Source organism: Oncorhynchus nerka, linkage group LG22 (genome assembly GCF_034236695.1).
Source record: "Oncorhynchus nerka isolate Pitt River linkage group LG22, Oner_Uvic_2.0, whole genome shotgun sequence".
Taxonomy (NCBI): Eukaryota; Metazoa; Chordata; class Actinopteri; order Salmoniformes; family Salmonidae; genus Oncorhynchus; species Oncorhynchus nerka.
The window spans coordinates 53,347,786-53,368,731 of record NC_088417.1 but is presented as its reverse complement, the minus strand read 5'-3'; the positions used below and the strand labels follow the sequence as shown (position 1 = coordinate 53,368,731).

The 20,946-nt window shown below is 41.6% G+C and overlaps 1 protein-coding gene across 1 annotated transcript; it reads right to left on the bottom strand.

Moving 5' to 3' along the window:
- Positions 1-901: 901 nt before the first annotated feature.
- On the bottom strand, positions 902-16,502 carry LOC115104636 (adapter molecule crk-like). Its single transcript, XM_029625993.2, has 3 exons — positions 15,961-16,502; positions 6,564-7,180; positions 902-5,714 (listed from the first exon to the last, which is right to left on the bottom strand). Exons 1-3 carry the CDS (start codon positions 16,178-16,180, stop codon positions 5,580-5,582), a joined length of 972 nt encoding a protein of 323 aa, XP_029481853.2. The 5' UTR covers positions 16,181-16,502; the 3' UTR covers positions 902-5,579.
- Between the last annotated feature and the right edge of the window lie 4,444 nt (positions 16,503-20,946).

The window sequence follows — 20,946 nt, the reverse complement described above, 5'->3', positions numbered from 1 at the left end:
TTCAAGTGATGGCTGCCCGCGTCATCGGCGTGCCATGAAGGTTGTCGCTCTCTGACCAAATATGGTGTCCTATAGGATATACTACACGCCTAATGAAATCGTGAAATCTTGTTACCTTCTAGGATCTCTGAGGAATAGATTCAAACGTGATTTGACTCGTTGAAACAACGTTTAGGGTGAGATTTTCAGATTCCTTTCTTTGCTAATTGAACGAGTGGAAATACAAAACGATCGTGCATGCTATATGGACCACTTTAGGATATGAAACATTATTTTATCTAACAAAACGACACTTCATGTTATCTCTGGGAATATAAACTTTCAGCCGATATTAGACACTTATATGTACCGCCATTTGTTGTTTCTCTAAAATCTGCGATCTTGACATAAGGCGTTGCATGATTTACAACTGTCCTGTTGATGGGACGCCGATCCTTAATTAAAACTCCCCTTGCAGAAGACACCTTCGTCCAACGACTCTTATGTGTAATGTAATGCCATGGAACAGTCATGATCAAGGGCTAGCTAGCATTCAGTGTGTATTGTATCACTTCACTTTCGATGTGTGACAGTCAGCCTATAAGTGACAAAAAAATGCCCAAAATTTAAGAATGCCTGTATTTGTATTTATTATGGATCCCCATTAGCTGCTGCACTCTTCCTAGGGTCCAGCAAAATTAAGGCAGTTGATACAATTTTAAAAACATTACAATACATTCACAGATTTCACAACACACTGTGTTCCCTCAGGCCCCTACTCCACCACTACCACATATCTACAGTACTAAATCCATGTGTATGTATAGTGCATATGTTATTGTGTATGTGTATGCATGTGTCTGTGCCGCTTCACAGTCCTATCAGGTGTTGGATGGAGACAAACACAAATTAAGACAGCAAATTGACACAATTGTAATAGGTTTTTATTTACTAAGGATATTAACACATTACATGCTACAGAAAATAAAAGGTAAAATGTGAACTTCAAATAATAGTGTTATATCACAATGGAACATCTTAAAATCAATTATTTATATTTTCACCCACTCCTGTCCTCTTCAAAAGAAAAGGGATGGCACAAAAAGAAAATTGGGATAGGGAAATTTCATGTAATGGAATTACGCTGAGATTTCACTTAAAAAAATGTATACCAAACAAAAGTTCATTTCAAAGTTTAACCATACAAACTCTATGCACAATGACTACTTATACATTTTTACAAAAAATATTTACAGGAAGAACTGTGCAGATAGTTTTTCCAGTAAATGTTTTTTTGTTGTTGTAATTTACTGTTTAAATTGTTCAAATTAGTCATTGTGCATAGTTGTATGGTTTGTTATTAAACTTAAAAATAAAATATTTTTTGTTTGGCATAACATTTCTTTATTTTTTAAAACCAGAGTCTCAGCGTAATTCCGTTTCTGTGGAATTACCTACAAAAATACAGGAGAATGAAAACAGTTTGGCATGAATGATGATGAGGCATAAAAAAAACAATCATCAGTAACAGAGGCAATATAAGAGATAAGGTGCAGAAAAGGGATTCAACGTTGAAAAATGTTTGTGAAAGGACACCATTTTAAAATCACTCATTAAAATCCAAGTATTCGTTGGTCCAAAGGCGAAAGTTGCTTCACCTGACTGGCCTATACTCCACTAGACAAAACGGTATCATATGATCATGGCCCTCTATGAAATGGAGACAGTCTCTTCAAGGCAAGCCTGAGATGGTTGGATGACAGACAGGTGTCACTGGATGCAACATGCAAGTACAACAGACACAACATGACCTGGCTCAACTGGCAACACATTGCAGAATGGTGTTGGTAGGAAATGTTCGAGAACATTTGAGCAATGTTAACCAAACAAAGTACAACAACTTCTTACATAAATGGTAAAATACATACCCATCAGTGCCATACCAGAGGACAACATTAAAAAGCCAAAGACCAACAGAAAGCACATCAATTATTTGTTTCCTTTCAAGAAAACTAGAAAGGGAAAATGAGAGGTGCCAGATACATGTCCACAGCACCCTTCCCAATCTGCAGTATTGACTTAAACAAATAATTCAAAGTTATGCAATAGGAGAACTCGGTCAGGCAGTTTAATGTCATATTTTCAGTTTGAGTTTGGCATTCATTTATTTGTGTAAATCTCTCTCTGTCATTGCTAAATACAGATTGCATAATTTCTAATTCATTAAAACATATAGAAATATTATTTAACCCGGGCAACACGAGTCTGGTTGTGGTCTGATTCAGTAGGGAGAAAACAAAACAGTGAAACTGGGAGGTAGCCTACTACCTGAACTTGACCAGTAAGAACTATTTGTTTTACCCCCTTCGCAAAACATTTTGCTACTTTGTACCCTACTGAACACAACCCTGGTGCTTTCTGTAGTGTGTCATAGTTCAATCATCCTCTTGCCTTACTACTCCTCCTGTCACTGAACTCTGTTTATATCACATACAGAGCATAAAACCATTCAAACTTTTACAGACACATTTTAACTGTTCATTGTCTCGTAAATACAATGATTCTGCAGCCAACACAAGTTATGCAGATTGCCCTCAGTGCTGCCTTCAATAGAGCAAACGGTAGTGTCTTTGTAAACTTTAACATAGAAAACATCTACACAGGGCTTGTAATTAATATTCTCACTATTAGCGTTATTAAAAAGTCTTGCAGCTTCATAGACATGGACTTGGAAGGAACGTAGGTTCTTACACTGTTGGGAAAGTTGAGCAACTATGCACATTTACACAATAATACCACATGGTATAGTTGAGGGAGTAAGGAGTGTTTGGACTATAATTGTTCGGTTGGCAAAAAAAAAAAAAAAAAAAAAATAAGGAAATAAAATCTACCAACATTTCCACAAAAATACAGATGAACTGCGCCTGGCACTTCAGGTCATGTTATTTTCCTATTTCGGAAAGACAATTAACATCAATTAAAACAATTCAGACGAGGTAGAAAGGACAAATTAAACAGACCCTCCCCAAATGAAGATGATTGGCCTAAAACACTCACATGTGCCTACGATTGGTCAATATACCTACCCATGTTACTATGATCGATCACCCACAGTCCTTTAGCAATGTAGTGTAATCATCTGATGAGGACGTTTAGCATACTGCGGTGTATCTGGCACGTCAGTGGCTGGATGTGTCATAACTGTGCCCAGAGGGTAGGTACTGGGTGAGAGGATGATAGATTGGCACTAAAGGGAGACACTAGGGAAATTAACGTGGTCATGTTCAGTCGGGAGGAAAGGTTTTGAAACGGGGAGGTACTACCCAAACTTGTCCGATAAAAACATTCAATATCGTTTTCTGTTGCATAACTTTTTAAACCACTTTCAACATGGTGCCCTACTGAATTACAACCCAGACCTAACTTAGAGCTCCCAGTTGAAACGTAGCTGACAGAAACAATGAATTCAGTCAACTTAAAAACGTGTTTGTATATTTACTGTGTTTGCTACGGCCACGTGGGAGGGAAACTAGGGGAGACACCAAAGGATTAAGGCTGCGGCTTTCTGTCGAGTGTGACAATGTGAACTTATGCATCACAGTGCTGGGAACTAAGTCTGCATCATTTCAAATGTGACGTTAACAGGTTCCATCTGCCAAAAGGCCTTTATGTACACTAAAACATAACTGTAATCTGTAGGTGTCTTTAGCATAGGGGAGGTCCGGGAGGAAATGGATCAGACCATGTAACAAATGAATGAGACAGGTGGAGGAGACTGACAGGATGGGAGAGGAGGGGACTTGGCAAATCAAAGAGGAGAGAGGGCGGTGTTGGTATATTTACATTTTTCTGTCATTGTCTGGCCACTGTATACCCTCCTTATATGACCATTTCTCAAAACAATGAGGCGGACTGGACGAAGGCCCGATACCTGACAGTCCTAAGGAATGTCTCCACTTCCTCCCCAGACAGTCATCATAGTGTTTCAGATAGACGCATAACAGTGACCACACAAAGCGGGAGGGTTTGTTCACACACAGGGCAACGAAAAAACAAAACATTTAACATAATATTTAGCATGTAATGATATATATACAGTACCAGTCAGAAGTTGACACCTACTCATTCAAGGGTTTTTATTTTTACTATTTTCTACATTGTAGAATAATAGTCTAGACATCAAAACTATAAAATAACATAGTAACCAATCATGTAGTAACCAAAACAGTGGTAAACAAATCAAAATATATTTTATATTCAAGATTCTTCAAAGTAGCCAAATAAAATATATTTTATTTGTTTAACACGTTTTTGGTTACTACATGATTCCATGTGTTATTTCATAGTTTTGATGTCTCATTATTATTTTACAATGTAGAAAATAGTACAAATAAAGAAACTCTTGAATGAGTAGGTGTGTCCAAACTTTTGACTGGTACTATATATATATATATATATATATATATAACTGCCCAAAAAAAGGAAACGTCAATAGTGTCTTAATAGGGCTTTGTGCCACCATGAGCCAGAACAGCCTCAATGTGCCTTGCCATAGATTATACACGTTTCTGGATGGAACTCTATTGGAAGGATGTGACACCATTCCATGAGAAATTCCATCATTTGGTGTTTTGTTGGTGGTCTCAAGCGCCACTCCAGAATCTCGCATAAGTGTACAATTGGGTTGAGATCTGGTGACAGATGGCCACATCATATGGTTTACATCGTTTTCATGCTCATTGAACCATTAAGTGACCATTAATGCCCTGTGGATGGGGGCATTGTCATCCTATGGGGGCATAGCCATGTTAGCCAAAACAATGGGCAACCGGGTCTGCCCAGCATTTTATACATGACCCTAAGCATGTTGGGATGTTAATTGCTTAGGAATTGCTGAGGAACCGCACCTGTGTGAAAGCACCTGCTTTCAATATACTTTGTATCCATCATTTACTCAAGTGTTTCCTTTCTTTTGGCAGTTGCTGTACCTGTCATAATTCTATCATAATATTTTTCATTTCAGTACAAAAAGAGGACTTGGGGGTTTGTAGTGTGGGGTTTGTAGCAGAGGGGCTGGGTTAGAGCCCCTGTGGTGAGTAGTGGAGTGTGCTGTGGTAACTCCTGCTGTCTGTGAAGTGCAGCAATGGTCGGTTTCAGTCGCAGTGAGCACCTGTCTCCACAAGAGGGAGTCAAAATTAAGAGTCAGGGTGGCTACTCTTCTCACTGTCAAGTTCACAGTCCGTTACTACAAAAGGGTGATCCATGAGTCTGTGAGAGAAGCCACATATACACAAGTATCTGAATTGTGTGCGTGTGTATGTATGTGTGTAGAGGAGGATTTCGTGAATAACATGGGAGAGGGGTCATAAACGCTGCTGTGTGTCGTGTATCAGGACTTCAATACTGGGGTGGAAGTGTAAACTCTATTCTGTGTGTATGTGAAGGGAGGGGAGTGGAGTGTACTCCAGCCCCATTGGCAACAACAGCTGCTGAGTTGCAACTCCTGACCACTGTAGTCTGTATATCCTGTGTGCTCTTTCATTTGTGAGAAACAATCACAGAGGGGTTTTGAGAAGTGAGGAGTAGACTAAGTGTCTCTCTCAGCTCTCATCCTCAGGGTGTTGGTGGTCCAGAAGCCGGACGTGCGTGAAGGGAAAGTGGCCATGCTTGCCCTTGCACTCGCCCTCCCACTGGCCGTTCACGTTGATCTTGGTTACTTTTACCATGTCTCCGACCTGCAGAAACACACACAGGTTAGAATATAGAGATAGATTGGAAAGAAACAAGACCTTCAGGGGTCTGTAATGTGTGACTCTTAAAAAGCCCTTATCGGGCTCAATGGTGTTCTATAATTAGTCCTTTAAAGTAGCCTAATCAATCAACTATAATCTCCAACCCAGGTCAGTTTCCACTTCAAATACACTCAGGGATGGGATTGACCCAAACCCTGTAAGCGAATTAATAAGCTACAAAGCAGCACAGTCCTACTAAGCCTGTGTTACACACTACACCCATGCCCCATCTATAATCTCCATGCTGCTTCACTTTCTGCAGTGCAAATACATGGGTGCATCCCAAATGGCACCGTGGCCTATTCCTTACGTAGTGCAGAACCTTTAACCAAAAGCATTGCACTTCATAGGGAATCGGGTGCCATTTGGGACTTAGCCCATGTTCCTCTCATGACATACAGTATACCAGTGGGTGTGTTTCTTCACAGGAACGCTCTTTACCAACCGTGAGATTGGACACATGAGCTGCAAGACATGAACTGTGTGGCAACCTTTGCTCAGGAATTGCCATTTGTACTGTACGACTCAAATACAACAAAAATCAAGGGAAAACTATGCATGAACCCATTATGTATGTTATTGTGTGTATTTGCACGTGCGTATGTTCGAGTGTGCCTGCCTGCATTTGCATATGTATGCTTACAGGCAAGAGTAAGCAATTGCAGAAGCACCCTGGCTCTCAGAGCAGAGAAAAGATATAGTCACATGACATGAAACAGAAAAGAGGGAGAGAGCGCCATAGACAGGTGGAGAACAGGGGGACAGAGGAAGGCGAAGGGGGCGAACCAATACCTCCAAGGCGAGGGCCGTCTTGTCGTAGGCGTTGGGCACCCTCTTCTGAATGGCACGGGCGTAGACAGGCCCATTCTGCAGGTTGGGCAGGGGTGTATTGCCCACAGGCTGGGCATACTGGCCCGGCTCCCCCAGAGGTGGGGGCAGCTGGGGAGCTGCTCCGTCGGTAGTGCTGGCTCCAACACCTGCCAGTACTCCGCCTACTCCTCCTGCCCCGCCAGGCCTCCCTGCCGCCGGAGCCACCAAGGAGTTGGGCGAGGCAGGCCGGTACTTCTCCACGTAGGGCACAGGAATCATGCCGACACGGCCCTCTTGGTTGGCCGCGTTCCACCACTGCTCCTCAGGCTTCTCCAGCACGCGCAGCACGTCGCCCTTGCGGAAGGGCAGGTCCTCCTCGTCGTTGCCAGGGAAGTCGAAGAGGGCGCGAACAAACTCTGCCTCCTGTAGGGCGCCGCCTGATGCAGCGGCGGTACAGCTCACGAAGCCTGCATGCTTGGCCTTGCTGATGGGCTCGATCAGAGTGGTGGTGTCCAGGTAGTGGATCTTGTAGAACTCCAGCAGGGCGGGTAGGGCGTCAAACTCCTGATCCCCGATGCGGAACCGTGGGGGGGCCAGACCTGGCGGGCGAGGAAGGGGGAAAGGATGGAGCAGTTTGTTATGTCATGCCATTACCCCGGCTGATCTAAGAACACATGGTGGACCAATGGGTGATTTTCCCTTCTGCCTCAATGGCAGTGTTGTACTAAATGAAGGTCTGACATTGATGCAGTTAATTTTGTTGAAATTGTTTATGTAAAAGCTGATGTTGGCTTAGGTCTCATGCTTTTATAGAGTTATCCCAAGCTGAGGTGACCTAGGCTCCTGCTGTTGCCTACCCTATTCTGGAGAAAACCACTCTCCTGTGTCATGACGTTGGCCTGGGGGTAGGTTTATGACAGTCATAAATACCTCTTCCCCCCTTTTTCCTCTCTGTACCCTACTGATGTTACATTTGCAAAACCCTTGGTTAACATAGAGATTATGGGAACATCAGAAGGTGGGGGGGGGGGGGATGAACTATATTCTGGTAATCAGACCAATTGAACATATGCGGTGGTACTAATGAATATGATGTCAGTTCGGTTGTCATCTGATACATTCTCATCAATGATAAGATGACAAACTTTACAGTGGAAAGTCTACACATCCGAGTTATCGGATTCACATGGAATTGTTGTTCAATTTAAATGTTTGAATATGAAATTATTCGTGATGGGATGAAATGTGATTTTAGCTTCTAAAATGTGAGATTTGGGTTTTCATAAGATAGGGCTCTGCTCAATCAGTGGCCCGCCCCTGTGAAGGGACATGGGCTATAAAACTTTTCAAACACGCCCTCCTCTCCCTTCCTATATAAGCCCTTGACGACAATATAACCTCCTGTTCCAATGGTCCTATGTCAAAATGGTTCAGATAATAACTACAGAACGAAGCCAACATCAGCGTGAGCTTTGGTTGCAAATGGTATGAACTTTGAACTCTTATTCACTACAGAAGTGATACCTCCTAGCCGTTGAGTTAGCAACAGCCGCTGCAAACGAGCGTTAGGAAGGAACAGACAGAGTATCCCGTCTCTCACCCAACGACGTTACTACAACGTATTCAATTTACCAGCAGAGACATTCTTCAAAAGAACAAAGGACTCGGTTGGGCAACACGACCTTCCATCTACCATCAACCTACCGAAGTGCAGCTCAGAGTAAATATTTATTGCATTTTCTTTTCCAAATGGGCGGTAATTTAGAATGCATAAGATACTATATTTATTTACAGCGTCGCCCTTTGTTCCTCAGTCTTCCCGCTCTTTCACTCAAACCCAGCCCCTTTTCTTTTGTGTAACAAGCTGTCATATCTTTATGACGTAATTTGTAATCAAGTTATGATTTAATTATGTGTAATTCTGTGTGATTAGTTAGGTATTTAGTAAATAAATCATTAAAGCCAATTTTGTATTGCTGGTTCAACTTGTTAGCCAGGGTTCGTGCAGATAACCAAGAATTTACAACTTTCGGATGAGACTGAATTAAGATGACAATTAATATTGACTGCTATTGATGTCAAATATTACCAGGTCTTTAAGAGTTTATTGGCCGGTAGTGTAGCCTAGTGGTTAGAGCGTTGGACTAGTAACCGAAAGGTTACTAGGTCCGAAAGGTTGCAAGTTCAAATCCATAAACTGACAAGGTACAAATCTGTCGTTCTGCCCTTGAACAAGGCAGTTAACCCACTGTTCCTAGGCCGTCATTGAAAATAAGAATATGTTCTTAACTGACCTGCCTAGTTAAATAAAGGTAAAATATAAATAAATTACATTTACACGATTAGCTCAATAAGGTAATATTAATTACGGAGAAATTATTTTACAGAACAGCATGTCATATCACTTAATTACATTTACATTTACATTTAAGTCATTTAGCAGACGCTCTTATCCAGAGCGACTTAATCCGACATAGCCAAAGACACGACACCTGGAAGAGCCTCACAGCTAAAAAAAAGATTCTGACAATGGAGCCTTAACAAAAAATATGTCTCAAGTCAAGGAGTTAGCTGAAATAGTTAGTATTTAAGTCTCCCACGTCACACATTTTTTGCAAGTTTATTAAGAAAAACAAATCTGTTCAAGGGGGTCGTCGTCATAATACATTTCAATGCCACCCACAGTGTCTGGGTCTAAGAAGACACAAGCCTACTCATTTCAAATCATAGCTAATCGTCACACCATTGTCTTCCGATAGGTGGCGTCATTTTAACGTGATACGCAGTTGCCATCTGTATTACAAATCGTGGAACTAATCTCTGCTTCCACTCTACTATGATACACTGGGCTGGCTACTACAGCAAACCATGCTCGACGAGCTGTGCAAACTTCCTCCAGTTAGAAGCTTACTTCTAGCTTCTTTGAATGGCCATTGTGGTAGCTCATTTGCAAGCTTGCCGATTAAGTTCTATGGCACTAAAGTTATGGGACTGTTCTCAGAAATCACATGTATCTGACAGCTGGTACTGTGCCTCGCTACTGTAACATTTAGCCAGTGCCATAACATCGCAGATTGAGCAGTGAACTAGTCACGGCAGAACAGAAACATGCATTATCATTAAAACATTAACTGTGCTATTAGCTGGAATTTCACTACAGTGGATAGCTACAGCGCCTTCAGAAAGTATTGACAACTCTGAATTTTTCCACATGTTGTTGTGTTACAGCCTTTTGTCACTGTCAAAGTGAAAAGGAAGGCTGTTCAGAACAAAAATATCCCAAAACATGCATCCTGTTTGCAACAAGGCACTAAAGTAATACTGCAATAAAAGTGGCAAAGCAAAAAACTTTTTGTCCCGAATACAGAGTTATGTTTAGGGCAAATCCAATACAACACATTACTGAGTACCACTCTCTATGGTTTCCGAGCTCGTCACAGGTGCACCTCAGCCACGCTCAAGGTACTAAACGATATCATAACCGCCATCGATAAAAGACAGTACTGTGCAGCAGTCTTCATCAACCTGGCCAAGGCTTTCTACTCTGTCATTCACCATATTCAGACTCAATAGCCTTGGTTTCTCAAATGACTGCCTCGCCTGGTTCACCAACTACTTCGCAGACAAAGTCCAGTGTGTTAAATCGGAGGGCCTGTTGTCCGGACCTCTGGCAGTCTCTATGGGGACTCTTTTCTCTGTATAAATCAATGATTTCGCTCTTGCTGCGGGTGATTCCCTGATCCACCTCTACGCAGATGACACCACTCTGTATACATCTGGCCCTTCTTTGGACACGGTGTTAACTAACCTGCAAACAAGCTTTGATGCCATACAACACTCCTTCCGTGGCCTCCAACTGCTCTTAAACGCTAGTAAAACCAAATGCATGCTTTTCAACCGTTCACTGCCCGCACCCGTCCGCCCGACTAGCATAACTACCCTGGACGGTTCTGACGTAGAATATGTGGACAACTACAAATACCTAGGTGTCTGGTTAGACTGTAAACTCTCCTTCCAGACTCATATTAAACATCTCCAATCCAAAATTAAATCTAGAATCGGCTTTCTATTTCGCAACCAAGCATCCTTCACTCACGCCACCAAACTTACCCTAGTAAAACTGACTATCCTACCGATCCTCGACTTCGGCGATGTCATCTACAAAATAGCTTACAATACTCTACTCAGCAAATTGGATGCAGTCTATCACAGTGCCATCCGTTTTGTTACCAAAGCCCCTTAAACCACCCACAACTGCGACCTGTATGCTCTAGTCAACTGGCCCTCGCTACATATTTGTCGCCAGACCCAATGGCTCCAGGTCATCTATAAGTCTATGCTAGGTAAAGCTCTGACTTAGCTCACTGGTCACGATAACAACTCCCTCCCGTAGCACGCGCTCTGCTATTTTCTGCTCTTTTGCACACCAGTATCTCTACTTGCACATCATCTGTTCATTTATCACTCCAGTGTTAATCTGCTAAATTGTAATTACTTCGCTACTATGGCCTATTTATTGCCTTCCTCCTCAAGCCATTTGCACACACTGTATATAGACCTTTTCCCTATTGTGTTATTGACTGTACGCTTGTTTATTCCATGTGTAACTCTGTGTTATTGTTTGTGTTGCACTGCTTTGCTTTATCTTGGCCAGGTCGCAGTTGTAAATGAGAACTTGTTCTCAACTAGCTTACCTGGTTAAATAAAGGTGAAATATTATTAATATTTTTTTTTATAAATATTTTCAAGCACAGTCATGTTATGAGTATGCTTGTAATCATTAAGGACTGGGGAGTTAAATCTATGGCAAGAATTGAAAATGGTTGTCTAGCATTGATCAACAATCAAATTGACCGAGCTTCAAGAATTTTGAAAATAATAAATGGGCAAATATTGTATAATCCAGGTGTTTAAAGCTCTTGGGGATTTACCGAGAAAGCCTTACAGCTGTAATCGCCACCAAAGGTGGATATAACCTTTGGCGATGATTACTTGAGTAAATGAGATATTTATGCATTTAATTTTCAATATATTTGGTAACATTAATAAAAACATGTTTTCACTGTCATTATGGGGTATTGTGTGATGGGCGAGAAAAAAATATTTAATCCATTTTGAATTCAGGCTGTAACACAAAATGTAGAATAAGTCAAAGGGTATGAATACTTTCTGAAGGCACTGTAGGCTAGAGGGAGTATTCAGCATGGAGTGTGTGAACTGGCGTTGTTAGCATCCCTTTCGTTTCATATGGATTGAGGAGGCTGATTCAGCTAGCAAGCACAATAGCTTCTAGCTAATTGTCGCGCACATTTCGAAATTCACAAATTTTGGTCCAACAAACACTAAACTCCTTAGAGGTTAAATCAAGTAGTCAAGACATGCTCGGGAATAAAACGTCAAATTAGCTATGGATTTATCATTTTTGGTAGGATTAATTCAGACAAATGTTCAAAAACGCACAAAAAGCTTTTTTCTAATTTTGTGCAGAAATGTATCTACTTCCCTGTTAGTGAGCATTTCTCCTTTGTCAAGATAATCAATCCACCTGATAGGTGTGGCATATTAAGAATCTGATTATACAGTAGAGGGTGACCGACTGTTTTTCAACGGCGATACCTATACCGATTATTGGAGGACCAAAAAGCCGATACCGATTAATCTGATCATTTTTTAACAATGTATTTTTTGTTTGTTTGTAATAATGACAATTACAACAATACTGAATGAAATGTTTTATTTTAACTTAATATAATACATCAATCAAATCAATTTAGCCTTAAATAAATAATGAAACATGTTCAATTTAAATTTAAATAATGCAAAAACAAAGTGTTGGAGAAGTAAAAGTGTCATGTAAAAAAGCTAACGTTTAAGTTCCTTGCTCAGAACATATGAAACCTGGTGGTTCCTTTTAACATTAGTCTTCAATATTCCCAGTTTAGACGTCTTAGGTTGTAGTTATTATAGGAATTATATGACTATTTCTCTCTACACCATTTGTATTTCATATACCTTTGACTATTGGATGTTCTTGTAAGCACTTTAATATTGCCAGTGTAACAGTATAGCTTCCGTCCCTCTCTCCTCGCCCCTACCTGGGCTTGAACCAGGAACACATCGACAACAGCCACCCTCGATGCATCGTTACCCATCGCTCCACAGAGCAAGGGGAACAACTTCTCCAAGTCTCAGAGCGAGTGACGTTTGAAACGGTATTAGCGCGCACCCCGCTAACTAGCTAGCCATTTCACATCGGTTACACCAGCCTAATCTCAGGAGTTGATAGGCTTGAAGTCATAAACAGTGCAATGCTTGAAGCATTGCGAAGAGCTGCTGGCAAACGCACGAAAGTGCTGTTTGAATGAATGCTTACGAGCCTGCTGCTGCCTACCATGCTCAGTCAGACTGTTTTATCAAATCTTAGACTTAATTATAACATAATAACACACAGAAATACAAGCCTTAGGTCATTAATATGGTCAAATCCGGAAACTATAATTTCAAAAATAAAACGTATATTCTTTCAGTGAAATACGGAAACCGTTCTGTATTTTATCTAATGGGTGGCATCCATAAGTCTAAATATTCCTGTTACATTGCACAACCTTCAATGTTATGTCATAATGACGTAAAATTCTGGCAAATTAGTTCGCGGCCCAAACTGTTGCATATTCCCTGACTCTGCGTGCAAGAGAAGTGACACAATTTCCCTAGTTTTATATTTTTATTTTACCGTTATTCAACTAGGCAAGTCAGTTAAGAACAAATTCTTATTTTCAATGACACCCAAGGAACAGTGGGTTAACTGCCTTGTTCAGGGGCAGAACGACAGATTTGTACCTTGTCAGCTCGGGGATTTGATCTTGCAACCTTCCGTTTACTAGTCCAACACTCTAACCACTAGGCCACGCTCCTTCCCCGTATTGCGTGCTAACACGTCTTTTAACTAAATATGCAGGTTTAAAAATATATACCTCTATGTATTGATTTTAAGAAAGGCATTGATGTTTATGGTTAGGTACATTCGTGCAACGATTATGCTTTTTTTCCGCAAATGCGCTTTTGTTAAATCAGACCCTGTTTGGTGAAGTTAGCTGTCTTTGTTAGGAAGAAATAGTCTTCACAGTTCGCAACGTGCCAGGCGGCCCAATCTGCTGCATATACCCTGACTCTGTTGCACAGAACGCAAGAGAAGTGACAATTTCCCTAGTTAAAAGAAATTCATGTTAGCAGGCAATATTAACTAAATATGCAGGTTTAAAAATATATACTTGTGTATTGATTTTAAAGAAAGGCCTTGATGTTTATGGTTAGGTACACATTGGTGCAATGACTTTTTTCGCAAATGCGCTTGTTATATCATCACCCGTTTGGAGACGTAGGCTGTGATTCAATGATAAATTAACAGGCACCGCATCGATTATATGCAAAGCAGGACAAGCTAGATAAACTAGTAATATCAACCATGTGTAGTTAACTAGTGATTATGTTAAAAATGATTGTTTTTTATAAGATACGTTTAATGCTAGCTAGCACCTTACCATGGCTCCTTGCTGCACTCGCATAACAGGTAGTCAGACTGCCACGCAGTCTCCCCGTGGAGTGCAATGTAATCGGCCATGATCGGTGTCCAAAAATGTTGATTACCGATTGTTATGAAAACTTGAAATTGGCCCTAATTAATCAGCCATTCCGATTAATCGGTCGACCTCTATTATACAGCATTATACATTCCATAGGTGCACCTTGTGCTGGGGACAAAAGGCCACTAAAATGTGCAGCACAACACAATGCCACAGATGTCTCAAGTTGAGGGCACATGCAATTGACATGCTGACTGCAGGAATGTCCACCAGAGCGGTTGCCAGATAATTTTATGTTCATTTATCTAACATAAGTCGCCTCCGTCGTTTTAGAGAACTTGGCAGTACGTCCAACGTGCCTCACAACCGCAGAACACATGTAACCATGCCAGCCCAGGAACTCCACTTCAAGCTTCTTCACCTATGGGATCGTGTGAGACCAGCCACCTGATGGAACTGAGAAGTATTTCTGTCTGTAATAAAGCCCTTTTGTGGGGAAAAACTCATTCTGATTGGATGGGCCTGGCTTCCTAATGGCTGCGCCCATGCTCAGTCATGTGTCATAGATTATGCCCTAATGAATTTATTTCAATTGACTGATTTCCTTATATGAACTGTACTTCGGTAAAATCATTGAAATTGTTGCATGTTGCGTTAATATTTTGGTTTAGTATAGCTAAATTACGTGGTTAGCTTCTTCCATAATCAAGCTTCTATTGGTAACAGCAGATAATTCCCTCCTGGATCAAGAGACTTGCTGTCTAATATTGGTTTTCTGCATGCAGCATTTTTTAGTTACTTGTATAACTTTGAGCTGGGATGTCTGTCCTGCAAATACTTTAGGTCAGAGACTGTATAAAATGTTCTCAATACCCTCGTTGGCATTTAGTTAGCATTCTCTATGGGATTGTACATGTACTTGTTAGCATTGCTAACCTTAGGATGAAAAAGGATCAGTGGGGTTTGAAAATAGCGCCCCTTGTGTTGGGTATGAAGGTATAACAATCTGGATATCGCCAAAGCTTTATCATATCAGTGTTTGCGAGTTATCAGAAATATCAGGCGCATGTCGAGATGGGATGCGCTAATTTCAAAGTTGCATATTCGAGTCGCATCAGGGAGACTTTTTGTACGTAGCTAACCCTAACCATAAACATAATCGTTATATGTTACATTAATTATTCTAACCTGCTGCGTAAAGTCACTTTTGATATTGGCAGCATCCCATCTGTCAAAAACACAGATCAGTGCAGATGGTCGTTACGATATCAGAATGAGGTAACAAATAACTGAGCCTGTGTAAAAAAACAAAAACAGGGCAGGAACACAGGCATTCCACACACACCATTCGGAATAGTCATCCTCCAATTGTGACAGCCTGTCCATTCATTCACAGGATCAGCCCAACCCACTCCGTCTACTAGGTTCTTACTAAACAGAAAGTACCTAAAACTCCAGCTGACAAAACTAAAACAGACCTTTGAAAACCCACTATTACAGTTTTTTTTTAAACAGCCACCACCAGTCTTATATACTGTATGTAGTTCACTAAGCACACGCTAGCTACATGACCACCACAGCTAACGACGTAACGTTACGGTTGCTTTCGTTGCAACATAATAATACAGTATATTCAGTCCTTAGCTAACATCAGTAGACATCTAACTAACGTTAACTAGATGTTCATAGCTTAGCCAGAGTGTTTAAACAAATAGCTTCGGTCTTTGGTTTAGCTTAGCTAACTAGCTATGTCTGTCTGGTGTAACGTTGGTTAGCTGGCTAGCTCGCTATCTTACCTGATCCAGATTGCCGGTTGTTGCTGATGCTGTTAATTATATAATGTGAGACTTTAGAGTTTTCTGAGACGGATAGCACGTAGTCCCCAGGACTGGTAATCGAGTCTCTGACTAGGAACACGCCATGTCTCTGACCCTGCAAGAGAGAAACCGCCTCCTGTCGGCTCAACCTTCCCCAGTACCAGCTAGCACGGTCCTCGGCATCAAAATTCCCGGCCATGGCTCCAAATCCACTCCGAGTATCCAAGGCCTTCCCCTTGCCTCTCCCTATTCGCAATCGGGATTCAACTCATACAAAAACTTTGGTTCACTAAGGAACACGCTCCGGGAAAAAAACATGGCATCGATACCGCTTTAAACCGTTACATCTATGTACATTTCACAGACTCCCACGAAACAGTACAGTTAACCCCTTAATTAAGAATGAATTGTGGCAACCAGAAATCTATAATTTATTTGTCAAGGCGTTTTAAAAGAAATCTCTTAAGTAATTTGCAATATAAAACTCAGAGGCTGAAATGGCGGATCTTTGGGGAAAGATTGACCTCATCCACCGGATGTAATGAGGTGTAGTTAGTCATGATGGAGCATGTCATGATGGGCATCACATCCATCCATTTTGAGAAGGTCGAGAAATAATATTGATTAATCAATTATCAAAAGTTCACCTCTGACTTCAACTCATCTGGTTGCTTGTTAAATATTAGACTACCTGGTTATTTAGCCAGGACTGCAGAATTTTGTTCTTGATGAATATTAAGTAAAGTCTATGCAGCTTCAACAATTTGACACTAGATGTCACTCAGATGCCACTTAATTGTATTTACATTTGACATTTTTGTCATTTAGCAGGCGGTCTTATGCAGAGCGACTTACAGTTAATAAGTCATTCATCTTAAGTTAGCTAGGTTGGACAAACACATATCTCAGTCATAGTAAGTACATTTTTCCTCAAAAAGTACTTATCAGCAAAGTCAGTGCTAGGGGGGAAACGACTCAAGTGCTAGTGTTAGTTCATGCTATGGGATTATTTAAGGTATTCTTTGAAGAGTTACGGTTTCAGATGTTTTTGGAATGGAATAAATGGAACAGAGTCAAACATGTGGTTTCCATAAGTTTGATACCTTTCCAGTTATTCCATCCAAGCCATTAAAATGAGCCTGTCCTCCTATAGCACCTCCCACCAGAACAGAAACCTCGTACAGTAAAAGTTGAATACCCCTGTTGTAAAGCATGAACCTGCAGGATAAAGTCACTGCTTTGATGTTTTCAGAGAATGACAGGATGTTGTCTAGGGTCACGCCAGAGTTCAAATCACTTTAAACGTGAGCTGCAGCTCAACGTCTCTCTGGTCTGCTAATTCTTAACCCATAATTTTATACAGTTCATTCAAAAGGGTGGTTCCGTAAGGCTCACTGACCTCACTCAGGGGTGTGGCTTGTCACTTGTACAAAGTTACGTAAAACTATTACCTCTTATGGCTCCTAAAATCATATCCCTCTCTTAACAAAAACTCGAATCATTTTTCATATTTCATGCACAATGCAGAGGATGCAAACTTTGTGCATGTAGTATAACTTTAAGTTACAGTATTTCCTCTACAGTATAACATTTTTATGACATCACAAAATAACAACCAAACCAACATCAGTGTTCTTTTAGGTCACCTCTGACCATTCCCCACGTTCTATAGTCTCTCAAAGCACTTCATGATGACGGGAGTGGGTGCTACAGGGCGATAGTCGTTTAGCTCAGTTACCTTAGCTTTCTTGGGAACAGGAACAATGGTGGCCCTCTTGAAGCATGTGGTAACAATAGACTGGGATAGGGATTGATTGAATATGCCCATAAACGCACCAGCCAGCTGGTCTGCGCATGCTCCGAGGATGCGGCTAGGGATGCCGTCTGGGCCGGCAGCCTTGCGAGGGTTAACACATTTCAATGTTTTTCCCACGTTGGCTGCGGTGAAGGAGAGCCCGCAGGTTTTGGTAGCAGGCCGTGTCAGTGGTACTGTATTGTCCTCAAAGCGAGCAAAGAAGTTGTTTAGTTGGTCTGGGAGCAAGACATCGGTGTCCGCGACGGGGCTGGTTTTCTTTTTGTAGTCCGTGATTGACTGTAGACCCCGCCACATAAATCTCGTGTCTGAGCCACTGAATTGCGACTCTACTTTGTCTCTATACTGACTCTCAGCTTGTTTGATTGCCTTGCAGAGGGAATACCTACGCTGTTTGTATTCGGTTATGTTTCCGGTCGCCTTGCCATGATTAAAAGCGCTTTCAGTTTTGCACGAATGCTGCCATCAATCCACGGTTTCTGGTTGGGGAAGGTTTTAATATTCCCTGTGTGTACCACATCACCGATGCACTTGCTAATAAACTCGCTCACCGAATCAATGTATACATCAATGTTATTGTCCGATGCTATCCGGAACATATCCCAGTCCACATGATCGAAGCAATCTTGAAGCGTGGAACCGGATTGGTCAGACCAGCATTCAACAGAACTGAGCATGGGTGTTTCCTGTTTTAGTTTCTGTCTATAGACTGGGAGCAACAAAATGGAGTCGTGGTCAGATTTGCCAAAAGGAGGGCGAGGGATGGCTTTGTATGTGCCGTGGAAATTAAAGTAGCAATGGTCCAGAGTTTTACTAGCCCGGGTCGCGCATTCAATATACTGATAAAATTTAAGGAGCCTTGTTTTCAGATTAGCCTTGTTAAAATCCCCAGCTACAATAAATGCAGCCTCAGGATATGTGGTTTCCAGTTTACATGGAATCCAATGAAGTTCTTTCAGGGCCGTCGAGGTGTCTGCTTGGGGGGGAGGGGGGGTATACACGACTGTGATTATAATCGAAGAGAATTCTCCTGGTAGGTAATGCGGTCGGCATTTGATCATAAGGAATTCTAGGTCAGGTGAACAAAAGGACTTGAGTTCCTGTATGTTGTTATGATCACACCATGACTCGTTAGTCATAAGGCATACACCCCCGCCCTTCTTCTTACCAGAGAGATGTTTGTTTCTGTCGGCGCAATGCGTGAAGAAACCGGGTGGCTGTACCACTCCTCCCATCCCGTCCTCTCCTATCTCTGTGTCAGCACTAATAGCCTCCTGACGAGGGGCAAGGGACAAATTTTAACGGAGCTTAATGCTAGAAAATGACATTTTACTCAATTAATGCCTCATCATCTCCAACAGACATAGTGGGCAGAAGATCGGTTCCTGTTCCGGTATTCCAGATGATAGAAGTTGCCTCTCACTGTTGATCCAGAATAAGATATATTTCATCCTCCTAATAGTTACGGCTAGGTTTGGTGGTAGGATAATCTGATCCTATATCTGAGGTTAGGGCCAACCTTTACATTACCACAAGCAGAAAGGTAGTGATTGGTTTGAATTTACATCATCCGTAGTATGCGTTCGTAAGTGTAACAGAGGGGGTTCTGAAACATGCTCGGTGGTAAGTAACCTTGCCTGAGACCTACATTGGCTTCCCAAGCGAATGCATAGGCTTTAGCTCAACAGTGGAACATAGAAGACTACAGATGTATGAGAGAATTGGGGCATACACTGAGTGTACAAAGCATTAGGAACACATCAGAACAGCCTCAATTCATCGGGGCATGGACTCTGCAAGGTGTCGAAAGCGTTCCACATTTGTCACATGCGCCGAATACAACAAGTGTCGACTTTACCGTGAAATGCTTACTTACGAGCCCTTCAACAACAATGCAGTCAAAAAGTATGACAATTAATAGATACAAATAATATAGTAAAACGATAAAATAACAATGATGAGGCTATATACAGGCTACATACGAAGAGTACAGGTTCCTAATCAATGATGAGGCTATATACAGGCTACATACAAAGAGTACAGGTACCTAATCAATGATGAGGCTATATACAGGCTACATACGAAGAGTACAGGTACCTAATCAATGATGAGGCTATATACAGGCTACATACAAAGAGTACAGGTACCTAATCAATGATGAGGCTATATACAGGCTACATACGAAGAGTACAGGTTCCTAATCAATGATGAGGCTATATACAGGCTACATACGAAGAGTACAGGTACCTAATCAATGATGGGGCTATATACAGGCTACATACGAAGAGTACAGGTTCCTAATCAATGATGAGGCTATATACAGGCTACATACGAAGAGTACAGGTACCTAATCAATGATGAGGCTATATACAGGCTACATACGAAGAGTACAGGTACCTAATCTGGTCCCAGACTTGGTGCTCTGGTACCACTTGCCGTGCAGTAGCAGAGAGAACAGACTGTGATTAAAGTGGCTGGAGTCTGACAATTTTTAGGGCCATCCTTTGACACTGCCTGTTATAGAGGTCCTGGATGACAGAGAGCTTGGCCCCAGTGATGTACTGGGCCGTACGCTCTACCCTCTGTAGCGCCTTGCAGTCGGATGCCAAGCAGTTGCCATACGAAGACGTGATGCAGCCAGTCAAGATTCTCCCAATGGTGCAGCTGTATAACTTTTTGAGGATCTGAGGGCCCATGCACCTACTACCATACCCTGTTCAAAAGCACTTACATATTTTATCTTGCCCCTTTCACCCTCTGAATGGCACACATACATAATCCATGTCTCAATTGTCTCAAGGCTTAAAAATCCTTCTTTAACCGGTCTCCTCCCCTTCATCTACACTGATTGAAGTGGATTTAACAAGTGACTTCAATAAGGGATCATAGTTCTCACCTGGTTTCACCTGGTCAGTCTAATGTTTTGTAAACTAACAGTACAAATCCCTCCATAAGAGCCCTTGATTTGCTTTTCATTCCATCACTGGCTTCGCAAGCTGCGGAACATCCCATGAATTCATCCCCGTTACAGAGACTGTGAGTAGATATTGCGAGGGTACTTGGATTAGAAAGGAGACATTTTCTGCACCATATAGGTACAACTGGCAGCCGGAATCTCTTTCAGAATATCATGCACTAGAATTAGCACGCGC